The 17,047-nt window shown below is 40.9% G+C and overlaps 1 protein-coding gene across 1 annotated transcript in view; it reads right to left on the bottom strand.

Moving 5' to 3' along the window:
* The window catches only part of LOC145400270 (zinc transporter ZIP13 homolog), a 71,786-nt gene extending 62,487 nt beyond the window's left edge, over positions 1–9,299 (bottom strand). The window contains exons 1-3 of the mRNA XM_080272827.1: positions 9,250–9,299; positions 5,825–5,870; positions 5,372–5,618 (exon numbers count right to left, since the gene is read on the bottom strand). Of these exons, the coding sequence (XP_080128953.1) occupies positions 5,372–5,609 (238 nt within the window). The 5' untranslated portion in view covers positions 5,610–5,618; positions 5,825–5,870; positions 9,250–9,299. The remainder of the gene's footprint in view (positions 1–5,371; positions 5,619–5,824; positions 5,871–9,249) is intronic.
* Positions 9,300–17,047: the final 7,748 nt, after the last annotated feature.

Here is a 17,047-nt window from a genome sequence, read left to right as displayed (position 1 = left end):
TGAATTATTGGGGGTTTAGCCCTCGATTTAGCAGGGTAGAAAATTTTTGAGAGAGAGAGAGAGAGAGAGAGAGAGAGAGAGAGTCACATAACACCGCACCAGACATAATGACGTAATCCTAGAGTGCGTGGTGCGTGTAGTAAACTCCACTAGCTTATTGCCCAAACCACTTCCCGGACACTTTCAAGTCTGTCACTACATCACAGGTCACATCTTCTATTTCACCGACTTAATAGCTACTTCACGCATACAGAACTTCATCATCATCATCATCATCACCCTACCCTATTTCCCAGACACTTTCACGTATATCGTCTGCATTTGGCATACATGGCACATCTTCACCTGCCCTTCCAACACACAAACCTACTTCAAACATACCGTACTACTTCATCATCATCATCATCCAACCTCTATTTCCCTTGATTCTACACACACACACACACACACACACACACACGTTATATGTATTATTCATATATTACATAAAGGTGCATTATTCAAACCACAAAGATTCCACATACACAGCTCACGCACAGACACACCGCACTTAAAACTCATACGTTTACATATATTTCCATGTAACACACGAAAACAAACACATACATACATACTGTTATTAGTCACACACACACACACACACACACACACACACACACACACGCACGCACGCGCGCGCGCCTCTGTGTGTGTGTGTGTGTGTGTGTGTGTGTGTGTGTGTGTGTGTGTTCCGATCATTTCTCGCTATCGTGAGTACCAACACAAACATTTATTGGCTCGTTTAATAGGCTCATTTTCAAATTAAATTACTCTCTCTCTCTCTCTCTCTCTCTCCAGATTTTCTTTACACCCTACCTCCGCTAAAAAAAAAAAAAAAAAAAAAAAAAAAAAGCTCGGAGGCAGCAGGTGCATGTGAACGGACAATCTCGTCCATGAAGTAAAGTTTCCCATCCACTTACCAACTCTCTCTCTCTCTCTCTCTCTCTCTCTCCTTAATGGCATTTTTCTCAACCTAAACTTCCTTTGTTTCCATTTCCCCACTCTTCTTCTTTTTTCTTGCTGTGCCTTCCTTCTTCTTTAAATGATTTCCCCCCCCCCCATTCTTTTTTCCTTCCTAATTTTGCCAAACAGGCTATGCTTTCCACTATATTCCCTTCTATTTCCTCTCCTCTTAATCTTATGCTTTTTGTCTTCTTTCTTTCCTCTCTCTCTTACTTCACCATTTACTACTTTTTTCCCTGCTTCAGTGTCATTGTTTCTATTCTCTATTTTTTTCCAGATTTGTTCCTGTATTGAACTTCCTTTCTTTCGCTCCTTCCTTCGCCTTTCTCCTTTTCTTCCATTATCCCTCTCCTCCCTTCTCTCCCTGCCCACTCACCGTAATATCTCTCCTAAACACTCGTCTGGGGTCTGAGAGAGAGAGAGAGAGAGAGAGAGAGAGAGAGAGAGAGAGAGAGAGAGAGAGAGAGAGAGAGAGAGAGAGAGAGAGAGAGAGAGAGAGAGAATGAATGAATGATGGAATGAAATGAAACAGCAATATAAAGAAACCATGCATGACAATAAAGGTATGAAAAGAATTAGAAAGCAAGATTAAATCTGGGTACAGTACACAAACGCTCATTCAGTAATTCTATGCTCCATACAACCAACCAAAACTAATTATGATCTTTAGAAAAAAAAATGAATAAATAAATGAAAGGTTGCTCTGAAACTTCACCAAAGAGCCCAGAGTGTCCAATGTTTATAAACAACCATCATACACTGCTACCATCAGTATCTTTCACCTTGAGTATGTGATGTATGGACATAGGCTGACTGGCATACAGAGGTTGTTGTGTCTCTTCCTTCCCGATTTATTCTCCATCTTACATCCCACTCTGGCTTGCATGTTATGTATATCTGCTTAATATTCATGGCCTTCGTACTTACGTACAATGTGCAAAATACACCGACAGGAGTAAAGCATTACCAAAACTCCGAGACCAACAAGAAGTCCAGACCTTATTTCCATAAAGGCAGTACATATGATTGCCACAACTGTGATCCACAATATCATGTACTGTATCAATATGTTTACACACTAAGCATAACACCAGATGCCAGTTGACCTTGTTACAGCAATAATATTCCCTTATGAGATCAGTCTTCCCATACCTTCCGTTCATTACACAACTCTACACGTGTTGTTTCCTTCATCTCATTACTGATATTCCATCCATTCCTCTCACCTATAGGAACAATCTTAACCCCCAGAATCTAGTGACCCATTTTTTTTTTTTTTTCTTGCTTCTTCCTGATAATTTTATTCAGTTTAGGAGGGACTTTTCAAACTGGAGGGGTTCAATACTGTATAGTATAGCCTTCATTAACCCCTTTACCACTACTAGGGTCTGCTACGTTATGCAAAATCATCTGGTTGTAGAAAAAATAAAACTAAAAGTATATCATCTGACAGAAGGCACTGAGCTGTAATTACTACTACTGTACCTGCAAAAGGCTGAAACACTATTAAAAAATAATCTAAATACTGTACTAAGTAAAAAAATAAACAGGGTGCATGGTCTGTGAAGTGAGATTATCACTTTCCCACGAAGCATCTTTTACAAACAGCTGATAACTCCTTCTCCACGTTCACTCATTCAAAGATAAGCGTCAACAAAAACCGTGAGAACACCATGATAAGGGAACCACCTGCTGATTGCTGCAAGAGGGTGAGAAAGTGGTGTTGCTGTCCGGCTATCACATCACACAGACTTAGCAACTTACGATAAACTCCTTGTCACAGCTACAACCTGTTTTTACAAATGGACAAGGGAAGTAAAGAACCTTTGTAAGTTCCTTGTTCTTCCTGCAAACACAAAGTTACAGTAAACTCACTGTTGCAATTATGATCTGTGTGTACAAGAAGGACATGGAGAGTAAGGAATATTCCCATGTCCCTTGTTCTTCCTGCAAGCTAAAATCCAAGTTACAGGAGGGAATTGATCAACAGTTTGTGAATTCTGATCCTGGGAAACAGATTCACATACAAACATATGATCCAATTCTCTGCTGTAAGTCTGCTGTAAGTAAGATTGGTTTTACAAGAATATGAAGTATGGGTAAATTCTGCATTCTCCTTCCCTTCTTCTTCCTGCAAAAACAAATCTTAGTTATGTCTTGGAACTGGCCAATAATTTGCCAGCGAATCTTAGTAGTCTCATAACCGAAATGCTATGACGGTCATGCATTAACATACTGCAGTTCAAATTCAAGAGACAATCAGGGATTTTTCTATCATATAAACCCTGCCAGGGACACAGGGTTCTCTCCAATGACTTAAATGACCCAGACTAGGCAGCCTAGCCATGGGTCCTGCTACACCCTTGTCATTCCTAGGGGCCACAAGAGTTAATTTGGGAACATACCAAATCTCAGCCCTAGGTGTGGGGAGCTTTGTAGCCTCCCTGCATACCACAAGTCCAGTTGCATAAAGCCCTTCTGAACAAAGATTTTATTCATTTCATTCTTTAATCAAGCTACCAATGAATTATTTTAATCAATTTGGCAAATACTTCCTGTAGTGATGCAGTCAGTGAAAGCTAAATCCAGTCACTCTAGTTTCAAAAGTACCAAAATTAAATAAAATTGTCTGGAGGGAACAAGAATGAAATGGAAAACACATCACAGGATTGAAAGCATTGAGTCACCTGAATCAAATTCTTAAAAATTCCTTTTCATACTGAAAGAATAAAGAGAAGTCAGATTTAACAGCATACCACCAGACTTCGTGCAGTAAAAGACCCATTAGGCCATATTGTAAATGGCATGGAAGGCTTCGTAGTACCTCATCCTAAGCAAATAATTTTTCACTCTGACATTCTCTTGTATGTTATTTGTGAAGCTTTAACATCGGCATGGATTGCTTCAACAACATACATGAGGATATTTATGTGTAATGAGGGGCATAAATTGCTAAGAAGTACTGTTAAAAAATCTCCAAGATGATATCAAATACAACTGATACTCTGGCAGTAGTTATGACTCATCCTCTCCTCCAAGCTGTCTCCAAATATGACTAATTCCCTGGTAGTAGTAATGAGTCATCCTGTCCTTCATGCTGCCTCCAAATATGACTGATTCCCTGGCAGCAATTACATGTCATTGTCTCCTCCAAGCTTTCTCCAAATATGACTGATTCCCTGACAAAAGTTATGAGTCATTGTCTCCTCCAAGCTGTCTCTGAATATGACCAATTCCCTGCATATATTTATCAGTCATCCTCTCCTCCATGCTGTCTGAGGGACTCACGTGTGTCTGCATCAGAAGTGCTGAGTCCCCAGTGTCAACTAATGCCCCTTAACTGATATCCATCCAGCTTATCATGCATGTGTCACATATTCACAAATGGACACATCTGTACAAGTAAAGACTATGGTACACTTATATTACTGAAGAAATGAGAGAGAGAGAGAGAGAGAGAGAGAGAGAGAGACTTTTATCTACAAAAGATAAAATACTGTGATACAGTACTATAACAACCATGATACTGGTACCATAATGAGGCCAGGAGTCATATTTTCAAGTCAAGATCCCCTCCCCAACCAAACATGCCTTGAGAAACAATTTAGTTAATACATATAGGTTATATACAAGTTTGACCAAGATTCTGAAGGCTGGATGGTGCATAATGATTGTGTGGCCTATTTCACTGAGTGACTTGCTGATAAGCTCTCCTACTTATTTTCTGTTAGTTTCTGTATCTTATTTCACCCCATCTCTTACATTAGTACCAGGGATGATGATGACACTGGTGATTATATCAACAGAGGTCTGAAGCAGGACTCTATTCAGTTTTGCATGGATACATGATAGAAACTTAGCAGACTGAAAGGAAAATACTACAATATCTATGTAAAAGTGAAAATGTGGGTGAGTAGAAGGTGGGAACCATACGTTTATCCGTCTGCTGAGTGTAGCTGGGAATATCTAAAGAAAAGTTTTGACTGAGATAGTAAAGGCTGTTTCTGAGAGGCCAGTATGTTAATAGCACAGCAGAGCACAAAATATAAATTTAATATAAGTTTTATAAATACCCGGTATACTTCGTCTCTCTCTCTCTCTCTCTCTCTAGACAGTATATAAATGTTCTGAGTCAAGAGAAAAAAAAATGCTTGCATATCCAACACTACAATCAATAGATATACCAGTCCACAATGTATGTAGCTATCTGCATTCATTAAATGCAATGCAAAAATTTCAGTACTCAAATATCAGTAAAGTAAGAGATCATATCAATATAGTAAGAAATCATCATGTACCGGTACATAAACAACTCTCAGATTATCATTAAATGAGAGAGAGAGAGGGAAAAAAAAAAAATTGTACTCACCAGTGCTGGATCTGGTCTGTGAAACTTTTGGGATGAGAATAAGTGGCAAAATTCCCGCCAACCCCACGGCCATGGCAGCCACCACAGAACATATCCATGGCTGGTAATGGAGTGCCGCTCCTGTGAGAGCATCAAGGGGGCCATCACCACCACCAAGCCAGGTGCCTGGCCATGGTGGCCATACTACCATGCTTGACCCCATCCCTGAATTTAGCCAGTCTGGGCTGGAGTTTTGCATTCCTTCGTCCTGTTAAGAAACAAAGAGAAATATAAATCACTCTACTGTACAATACATGAAAAATAAGGTACACTATGAGATAACTGTGCTACAATTACTGCTATCATATTTCAAGGTTACAACAAACTTTACACCATTATGTACACTGGAAATATTTAACTGAACTGTAACACACTATAATTTGCATAGGCCTATAGTAAATATGTGAGTCTTACCTCAACTTGTTTCCACAGTGTTCACACAATTCACATTCTCATGCACCTGCAATGAAGAGACAATGCTGTATTTTAAAGTAAGCTCCCCATTAATATATTTCCTATTTTAAGAAAAAAAAATATATGGTATACATATATCACCCTGCAAAGAAAGAATTTAGATGCATGCAATTAAAGAATTAAAGAAACATAAAATTTCATACTTTCCTTTTTCTTATGGACAGCAGTAACATAGAGTAACACTTAAATAACATTGGAATAAACATTATAAAAGAACAGAGAAACCATACTACAGTAGCTACATGAGTTTCATTATATGATAAAACTCCCTCAACACATAAAAATGCAAAAACACAGTACATATAGTACTGCACAGAAGAGCACATAATACTCTTCAGATAAATGTAACTAATGGACAACTTTACCTTCCATATCGGAACGATCTGCTCTCATACGATACACTACTTGAAAGCTAATCTCTGTATCCAGGAGGCTGGCCAGCAGATTATCAGATAGGAAGGGTCTATACACTCTCCTAGTCCCATACAAGACTGTCCTATGTAGTTAATGATAACACTGAATATTCCAACTCTACTTCATTCACATAACTTAGTTCCTCTTTATGTGCAGAATCATACTTTAGTGATAATCTCTCATTACTGCCCAGCATTAAAGATGGTGAGATACCGTACAAATTCTAAAGTGAACTGAGTACTGTACACTGCTGTACTTGTAAGGTCACCTTTCCAGTTACAATGGCAGGATACCATACATATGCTATTATGATTTTCATAATACTGTTTCACACCAGATATGTTTTAAAACCTGTCAAAATGGCATGACCGGTAGGTGTCCATACAGTAGTGATTTGCTGTTATATGGGAGGGACCTAACACTATACTACCTATGGATGCTTACCAGCCACAACTAATAATATCAGTGCACTGTACCATTTAAAATTTCACCAGTTCCACCACATTCTACAGTTACACTTGTTAACACAACCTGTCCTGCGAGAGATAATGCGGGATATGACAGAGCTTTGTGTGTAGTGCGCAGTGTGGCGTCTTTGTCAGCTGACTGTCACTAGCCCTCTGTACTGCCAAGACTGCTTCTGGCATCCTTCCATTAGAGGACAAAAATATTAAAGACCTGGCTAACTCAGCTAAGATTCAGTGCAGGATAGTGATGCATTACAAATACCATTACTGTCCTGATTATCAAAATCATCATAAAAAAGGATTATTACTATGAGAAAAAAGATCTTGATCTTAATGCCTCAATATTCAGCAGCTATCACACTGTAGGGCTATGCTGGAAAAGACAGTCGCAACTGGCATTAAGAACATGATTTTGGCATTAAATACTGAAGAAACCACAAAAAATGACACACACAAAAATAAGTATAGGCTATGTTACTAATATTATGGTAAAGGATAATGACTAGCTACATAAAAATTCACACAAGCCAAATCTGATAGACTGGCACTGCACTACACAGTGTAATTTCTGGAACTACAAATTAGTAAGGTGTGGATCAGCCATAGGAATCCATTCAACAATCACACTGAAATTCTGAAATACAGTACTGGTACAGTATCTGAACAAATGTGCTCCCAGTTAGTAAGAAAATGAGAGAAACCTGTACATATATGGACAGTTTTGAAGCACTATTGAAATGTCAAATCATAACAACAGTACAGTATATCCAATCTAAAAACTGTTCATGCAACCATCTTTCATAATATTATACTCATTTCTCAAATAACAAAAGGGCTCTCAGGCTGACGGGCAAAGTTTAGCCTAATGAACAACAAGGATTACTACAAGACAACTTAAGTCATGTTTATAACACAATCTCAGCTCAAATTTTATTTCATTAGTTCAAGAAATATATATTTTAGTTATCAGCTACCATTTCTTTCTCCTGGGGAATACACAGTATTGTTACCAACTTACAGGATAGCAGTCTGGAAACTCTTTTGAAAATGCAGTCTATAAAGTAAGAAGTTATCCTCTACATAATTATTTTGCTAGCCTACAAAAATGATGGATAGCACAGCTACTGTAGCTATTCATTTAACGGATGGTATGGACCTGTCATTTTTTAAGTTTATTTTCATGTGCATTTCTTATTGAAATGTGTATGGTACTGTACTACATTCTACCATAAAAATTCCACAGGGGTACCAGAATACTGTGGCCACCTTGTATATTATCATCCAATATTCCCACTGGAGTAAGATGGTTTGCTTCTCATTTACTCTGGCTACCATCAAATATTTTATTTACCTCAGGAGGGAAATTCTGGCCTGAAAGACTAAAAAATAATAATAATAAAAATAAAAAATATTGACCCCTTCCATAAAAGGGCATCTTTTACTTCATTTTGGACACTTAAATTATTTATTAAGCTTCGAAGATATTGCTCATATGAAGGGGTTCAAGATGCCTTTACACTTTTCTGTTCATAAATTAGTTACTGTACTATGCTAAGTCATTCCAGATAATTTTATTTAGATTAGGATAAAATGTGTGGCAAAGGGTATTATTATGGGAAAAGGCATTACATTATGTTATTCACAAACTTTTAAATGAAACACACATGTCCCAGATACTGTAACTAACAATAGCTGAATACATTAAAAAGAGATTGCAGCAGTACCAACCTACCATATACTGTGTGGTTGGTATAGGGTACCTACTTGGGAATCTGCACAACAGGTACAAAAAAGTGAGGCAGACAAACACCTGTATCTATGCAGCAAGTGTGTGAGGGATGCAGCTATGTTGAGACAATGCAGCATGATACCTGGTTGCAGAATTACTTCACAACAAAATACAGTAATAAGGTAAAAAACTGTTCTCCTGAACAGTACTGTGTTACAGTATAAAGGGCCACAGTAAATATACAATGATGGCTGCTATCTTCTAAACAATATACAGACTGAAAATCTTAAATATCTGTAATGAAATTAAAAATGGGTCACAGTGATGTGGTAGCTACCTGCTGCCAATTTTCTTTATTCAAAACTGATATCAGTATACTGAATGTCTAATGCTTTCTTAATGTTTGACAGCTGTATTTCTTACCGTATCTCAGGTACTGACTTTTAAAAAAAATCTGAGCTAAATACATGACACTTTATTCAATCAAAATCATCATCATCAGCTTGAGTCAGTCCACTGCAGGTCAAAGGCCTCTCCCACCTTTTGCCACTCTGACCTACTGGCTGTCAGCCTGTCCAATCCCACTCATTCGCCTTAGTTAGGGCTCTACAGTATAGCCTAGTCTATGGAAATGTCTTGAAGTACAAACACACGAAATGCTATGCATGATTTTTCCATGACAGACCAATAGGTTACACCACCAAAACCTATTTTACCATTAAACAATATGTCAATTAATAAACTGTTGAACTCACGTTGAGACAACGGTGTGCGTTCACTGACCAAGTCCGGGGTGGTGGCCTGGCAGGGAACAAGTGGTCGCCTGCCTCCAGCAGCTCTGAGGCGTCACAGACTCACACTGGCGAAAGTCTACAAGCAGTTCACTGTTACACACGCTGAAGCCTAGTTTGATCACATGTTCTCATTACAAACAGTATACAGTGTATGAAAAACAAACCTACACTGTCACTTCATGTTAAAGATGCCACTAATCCCTACACACATGGACTAGTGTCCCGTCAGACACTGTGGCCACCTACATGCTCAATGTTTACGTTCTGCACCCCGCTGCCAGACGCCGCTGCCTTTACACTTGCCCAAGATATTTCACAGACTTTTATTGCATCAAATAATTTTGATAGATTAGCTAAATCGATAGAGCATGTTCTTGATTTTGTTTTTTTACCTTAGTTTATTTAGCTCTGTATTGTGTTTTAAAATAAGCATGAAACATGACTCCAGAGGCAGAAACGTACGGCACTGCCAGATTCAGACCCACGTCACCAGCAAAACTTTCTTCAGTAAAAGTTTCACTCTCTATCTCACTATAAGCTTAAAAAATATTATTCTATGGCCTGTATTGTCATGTTTCGATGCATTACCCCGTGTCTTTCTAATCTGTATATCAGCTAAAAACAGACGCAAGAACAGTACAGGGTATTCTACAGGACTCATTTCCAAATATTTGCATGACATGTTAAGCTGACATTAAGTCAGTGTATATAATTAAAACTAAATGTATTACGCAGGCTATACAGTAGTATGTTTTAAATCTTCCTGGGAGCAGGATGGTAAATGAATCATGGATTTTGCCGAAGCTCTGGGAGGCTAATCCTTCAATGGTCTATGAAACAAGTAAAGGTTTCTTTTCAGCCATGCTGAAATACATTTCATGACGAAAAACCGAGGAAAACAGTGTGATGATGGGAAGAATGATTAATTATTAAATGCATGGCGTCTGCTGAGACACGTCAAGCATCTGTCAAGAGTATGCCTTCTAATGTCAGTGATCTTGGTTCTCTAAACTTCATTCACAACAAACAATAAACAAATTGTTAATGCAGGCGATGGGTCGAACCAAGGAAACACCTGGCTTACAGTTTCTCCAGTAAGTTTAGGTGCGATCGAGATACACGACAAAATAAGGGGTGAACAAAATCAGCCAAGAGTGCCACTCCGTATACCTGCGCCCATGAAGCAGATATTAGGACTTGGGAGGCCACTGTGTGAAGGGACTAGTGTTCTCGTCAGCTTAGGCTTTGTTGCACGTATTCCTTATAGCGGTTTGCCTTGCTTATTGTAGCTTATATTCTCTTATATTCTAATCATATCTCTTTTCAACTCACGTGTATCACAAAAACAGCACACAAGATTATACTGACGTACGTTCATATACAGAAATGACCTACTAAAAAAAGTGTTCGAAAGCCTCCATAAACGACAAGAAACACAGGGCCCAAAAGGCAGTGTCAGGGAGTGAGCAGGAGACTAGGGTGTTTACTTTTCTGCTCTTGGTTTAACTCCCTTTTGCCCGGTGACTCTCCATCTCTGCTGCAGTCCTAGGCACACCGGCTATTTCCCGGTTGACATATCTAAGGCCCTGCTGCAGCCGGTTATTTCCCGGCTGACATAAGCTTAAGTACCCTTCGGTAGTCCTAGAAAGGCTGGTTATTTTCTGGCTGACGTAACCTACAGTAAGTACCCAAGCACACCTAGAGACTATAAAAAAAAAATAAAAAAAACTTTTTTTATTGAGGCGAAGATGCACTTGACAGGTTTGTGATGATTGGCTGAATGCAACATATCCGAATAACATTTACTAACTCAAATTTCCCCCTCAGATATATGTTATGTCAATTAATAATGCTAACGAGTAAAGAGATTATGAAGTAATGTTGCGTTCAGCCAATCGTCATCAATCTGTCAAGTGCATCTTCGCCTCGATAAAAAAAAAAAATAAAATAAAAAAATAAAACTAAGTATAGTTGCATCCCGGTGGATGGGCACCGCACGTTGTTACGGAGCCGGTGCTGTACTGGTTACCACATCCTGCTCTCCGTAGTATGAAGGCTCCCTCTTCTACCTATGAGACTAGTTCTTTCGTTTCCCTGTGTACTCCGCAGTGCATCTGGCAAACTGGAGTTAAACTATTACTGGCCATGTTTTAGAACACTGGGACTTAAGAACGTGATTGCTTCGATGAGTTTGTTTTTTCGGCCTCTTCGTCACACGTAGCCTGAGATCTAGGAATGTCTTGCTTAAGTGCATGACGGAAGTACAGGTGTTCCTCACTTCTTCACCCTTTAACTTTACCATCAGGTGCCATTTTTTCGCCTAGACACCACAGTCTGTCCTTTAAGCTGGAAGATATTCTTGTAGGAATTGTTATTCTTGCTTCCTTGAGGACTGGCAACGGTAGGGCTGACCAGCACTCTTTATTTACGGTGAATGTTGCACTGAGAAACATACTACTCCGTTGGAGTTTCTGGCCACAGTGTAGTTGTAAACCCTGTGTCTAGTGTTCTAAAAGTGAATGGACAAAAATTTTGAAAAGACGTTTATATACCTGTACCTAACAGAAAACGAGGAGCTGAGGTGCGACACATCTCGTTTTTTATAAGGTATAGAAAACGAGGAGTGGGTGTGATACATCTCTCCGTTTTCTATAGAGTGGAAAACTATGACTGGGTCAACCCGAAGAAGAATGAGTTAACCTAAACTTATTGTAAGGAAAGGAACACCGGAAGGTAGTTGTGAAATATATATAAAGTAGAAGGAGAAATGCCCCTTTAATATTCGTCATCTCCCTTATATGACTTAGCGATAATTGGCCACTTACAAGACACAAGAAGGACATGATAGGGATGAGCAGGTAGGGATCGGGAGGAAGCTATGAAGTGGAGACTATGAACGGGCTAACGTAGGAAATATTGCATAGGAAGGAGAGGGGGATGGTGAGCAGGTGGGGGCTGCGAGCTGGATGTGGAGACCAGGTTGGGTTATCAGATGGAGGTGGAGACCTGGTGGGGAATGGCTGATGCACGTGGAGACCAGGAGGGAGCTGGCAGATGGAGGCAGGGATCAGGTGGGAGTTGGCAGATGGAGGTGGGTTGCATTAGAGGAATAGGTTGTGAGGCAGGGGTCTCACCTCCTCCTTTTATCATCGTATTTATCACTCCCTACATTTGAGAGATACACCCCTCTCCGTGTGTGTGTGTGTGTGTGTGTGTGTGTGTGTGTGTGTGTGTGTGTGTGTGTGTGTGTGTGTGTGTGTGCTTGCTTTATCCTCCCTCGAAATAGTTTGCTGAAGTACAAAATCAGTATCTGATGTGGCCACCTTCACTTCATCCACACCCGCACTGACTACATATTTTAATGAACAGGTTTTGTGACAAGTTAAGGCCCGTCCAGACGATCGAGCAATGCCCGCGGGCACAAGCGAGCAGTTTGCCTGTTGACGGACTCACCGCTTGTGCCCGCGGGCAAATGCGTAAATTGCCCGTGGCAATTTACACATTTGCCCGCGGGCACAAGCGGTGAGTCCGTCAACAGGCAAACTGCTCGCTTGTGCCCGCGGGCATTGCTCGATCGTCTGGACGGGCCTTTAGATGGTGATAGAGCCTATGCCAGGGTACTGTATTTTTGATGGATCAGGGAAAGGGTCAGCTTCGTCAGTGTTGGCTTGGCGGACAGCTGGGGCAGGGAGAGAGGGTCGGGGTCAAAGGGGGGTCAGGGCGTGGGGGAGTGGTGGAATAGGTTAGATGTGAGGCTGAGGACTGAGGAGCAACAGAAGCAGAGTGAGCGGTTAGGGGCTGTGGGGGAGAATGGAAGAGGTTGGGTGTGAGATGGGGGAGGGAGCTAGAGGGCACTGTGGAGTTGGCAGAGGGATAGAGTGGAACAGCGTAGGGAGGGGAGAGATAACGTACGGTGTGGCGGCTGATATCAGGGGTGGAAGATGATGGGGGTAAGAGATGTGGGTACTAATGTAGCGTGAGAGTAAGCAGGGCATGAGGAGCAGACCATGGCGGGGCGACACTGCGTTGGCTTCATGTCTGGAGAACGCTCACTCATGCATTCGAGTCCCCTGATTTCTGCTAACGCCTCTGTAGCAATCACAAACCAAACCTATCACGTTCACCAAATCACTGTCCTCCTATTTCAGCACTTATACCTTGTATCTTCCTTACCCTTCTCCTAATCCCCTTTGACTTAACCATTAGACTATGACAGGATTGGGGTACAAAGTAAGGTAGTGGAAGGGCCAGGTACAGAGTGAACTGCTGGTAGTGAAGAGATTCACCTGCCTATCTCTGTTTGTACTGACATCCTGGGGTGCTTATGTAGACCCCCTGCCAGTGTAGAAGTTAACCATCCTGACCTCTGTAACAAGTTTGTTTTCCCCCGGCAAAGATCTCTAGCCCCTTTCAGCTCAGTAGGACAAGGGTAGTAGGACTGGAGGGCTGAACTGACTAGTAACCAAGAAGACACCGTTTTACCTCATACTGAAGGCTCATCAAATTACATGTAACCACAACTCTGTGTTCAAGTAATAGGCCCAGTTCCGTCAGAAGAAAACAAACCAACCATAGCCACTTTGCCTTAGTTCTCACTCATTACTCTTTGTAGCGAGCTCCGAGATTGACCGGGGCCCCTTCAGTTAGAGGATGCCTTTTACTCGTCTCGTATTTTTATTCTTACTATCTCTAGACGATTATCTTTTGATCTCAGGCAACACTTCTCGTACTCACGGCGATAATAAAGGCTGTATCCAAACCTTCCCGCCTGAAATGTCTATCTTGAGCTGAAACTATAGTTGGTTTGTTCTCATTTGACGGACCTGGACCACTCTCGCAACAAGAATATTAAATTCATGTCGCATGAAATTCGATTAATCTTAATTATAAGGTGCGAATTAATCTCCTTAGTTTTTGGTCAAATCACGCCTCCAGTCTGACTACACTTGGCCATCAGTCGAGCTGATAGGGGTTAGGGTTCTTTGTCAAGTTAAACGTGCTATAATAACCTAGAGATAGCAAAAACAGACCAGCAACAAGCTTCATCTGATTCGAGGATGGTGTGGACTTCTCTATGAATGGGCAGCCATGCTAGCTGACTTAAGTGATGTGGCTCAGTGTATAACGAAACGACGTTCCTACAGTGTGTTTGCTTTAACCTTTTCGGCTCTGTTGATGGCCAAGAGTAGTTGCTCGTTTGTGAAAAAAATTAAGATAGTGATGTAGTGCAGTATATAGAGCAAAGACAATTTATCCAAAAGCTGAATCGTGCGTAATCAGTAGTGACGGAAATGATGTGGTGGAGTAATGTTAAGCATAAACAAAAAAAAGGGGGGGGGGGCAGAACTGAGTGAAACTGGCTGTGACCGAAATTATATGGTGAAATATGTAAAGCGGAAATAAAATACCCAAAGGCGGAATCGTCCGTAACACGTAATATTACAAAAGCGATGTTGTGGAGTATATAGAGCAGAGACAACATATCCAAAGGCGAAAACGTGCGCAAGTGACAAAAGTAATAACAGGACCAATCCGAGATTGCATACCTCCGCCAAGGAGGGTGAGATAAAAAAAATTCCTGGATCCGGATGATGAATCGGATCACCACCAAAAACTAAAGGATTGTTCCTTGGACCATACCCTACCCCTTCAAAAAATTTCAACAAAATCCATTCATAACGTTTTGAGAAATCCTGCTAACAGACAAACAGACAAACAAACCAACGCCGGTAAAAACATAACATCCTTGGCAGAGGAAAAAAGATAGTGTGATAGAATATATAAGCAGAAATTAAATCATCCAAAGGTGAAAACATGGGTAAGTGATATTACTGGCAAAACTGATGTGGTAAAATAAATGACGTGCAGGTGTGAGAGACATACAGGCCACATGTGTAACAGGTGTGACCGCCTCACCTGACCCACACACTTGCTCCCAGCGCAGTATAGTCATGCACAACACACTTGTGGGAGGCAATGCTGTCACACGGATGAGTAACCCATTCAGTCCAGTGACGTACTTCGTGTTTTATTCTTGCTTCCTTTGAATGATTTTATTCAGCTCTGCAATAAAGTCAAGCAGTGAAAGGAGTTTTATTGAGGGCTACATCTAACAGCCTCCAGTCAGAGAAGTTCCTCCTATGATGCATAAAGCCGTCTGGAGTTAACATGAATAAAATAATATGTAGCTCATGGGACTGAAGAGGTTAATACAACTCTAGATAAGGAACTAGTAGAGCTCTGTGAGTCCAGCGGGAGATCTGGAACTAAGGTCACCCTCCTTGTTCCTCCCTCCTGCCATCACAATCAGAAGTTGGCTGATACTTCCCTGCTGGCTGTGGCGGTAGAAAGTGTTACGTGAAATATTTTTATGCAGTGACAGTGTGAAGTACAGTGCAAAGTAGGGAAGATACTGTGACGTTCAGGAAGGAAAGAAATATATGGAAGCCAGGATATGATGCTGGCAGGGTACTGTCAGCGAATTTTTGTTTGTGACAACACGTCATCCATTCATTATCCTAATGACCCCCAATATGTCCTCCTCCTTATCATCATCATAACCTTCCTCTTCCTCTTCCTCCTCCTCTCGAACTTATTGTATGACTTACCCCCTCATAGATGCACTCAGCACCTCTTTCTTCCCTTTATCGTCCCCGTCTGTCTGTAAGTTAAACATTTAACGCCCCACCATAGCTTAGGCACGGATTACATCACTCTCCCAAGTCGACCGTGTCCTAAGAGAATATTCCAGCAACCATGACATCTTTTATTTGGATGTAAAGGAGGTCAGTCCGGGTGAAATGAAGTCCACCCCTTTCTTTCTTGTTGCTAACTTACCACCCAGCAGCTGCCCCAACACTCAGTGGGACATAGTCATTGGGAGCAGAAGTCCCCCCTTTTGTACATTCACTCGAGTCACCCCTGCATTGAGCCGTTTTCTCTCGTTCTCACACCACCCACATTCCTTGCTGATGACTCCTGGGCACGCCTTGCCCTTCGGTTTGTTGATACTCGCTTCCATTATGACCATTGTGATAATGAGTTCATCTTGGCCATGAGATCCGAGTCTGCAGTCTTATTTACAGCTGTACCTTTCATATTAAGGCAGTGACTAAGCGAAGGTGTGGGCAACCCCGTTTTTTTTTTTTTTTTTTTTTTTTTTTTTTCCGTCAGCACCTGTAACTGTTAGATGTGATCAGACTGCACTCCAAATTACAGACTGCAGCCAGCAACGATACAAAAAGGCCAAACATGTTCTATCATCATCATCATCATCATTATCACCATGTGCAGCAGAAATGGATGTCAGATTTTGGGCAGTACTACCTAAATTATCCCTGTATGACTATTTTTTTATGTTCATTTGCTGACAACCTCATCGGGGCGGCCAGTTTTTTCAGGTTGCATTCTAAATGGCTTCAGTGTTTTCGTAGCACATCCTAGGAAATTTATTTTGCTCATTGCACTTCAATAATTTCTTGTTTGTCACTGATGCATACCATGTCAGTATCAAGACTATATGAACAATTTACGAGGGAGTATTTGGATGTGGCAGGCAAAAGAAATCGCTAAGGAACAGGTGTTATTAGCCTCCAATTTCACCCGCTCTTCAATGCCTCGAGTTTATGTCCCTGTGCCTTCGTGCCTTAGTTTTTCGAATTACTTTCATTCTTGGTATTTCGAATGTTGTAAAACCTTTGTTAATTCTTAATGTGTTACGATTTCCAAGAAAGGACAGGTTTTGTTACCTTTATCCTCA

The sequence above is a fragment of the Coenobita brevimanus genome, chromosome 51, assembly GCF_032717465.1.
Source record: "Coenobita brevimanus isolate Jiangsu-jjx chromosome 51, ASM3271746v2, whole genome shotgun sequence".
Taxonomy (NCBI): domain Eukaryota; kingdom Metazoa; phylum Arthropoda; class Malacostraca; order Decapoda; family Coenobitidae; genus Coenobita; species Coenobita brevimanus.
The sequence above is the reverse complement of the archived record's forward strand: the minus strand, read 5'-3'. Positions and strand labels throughout refer to the sequence as shown.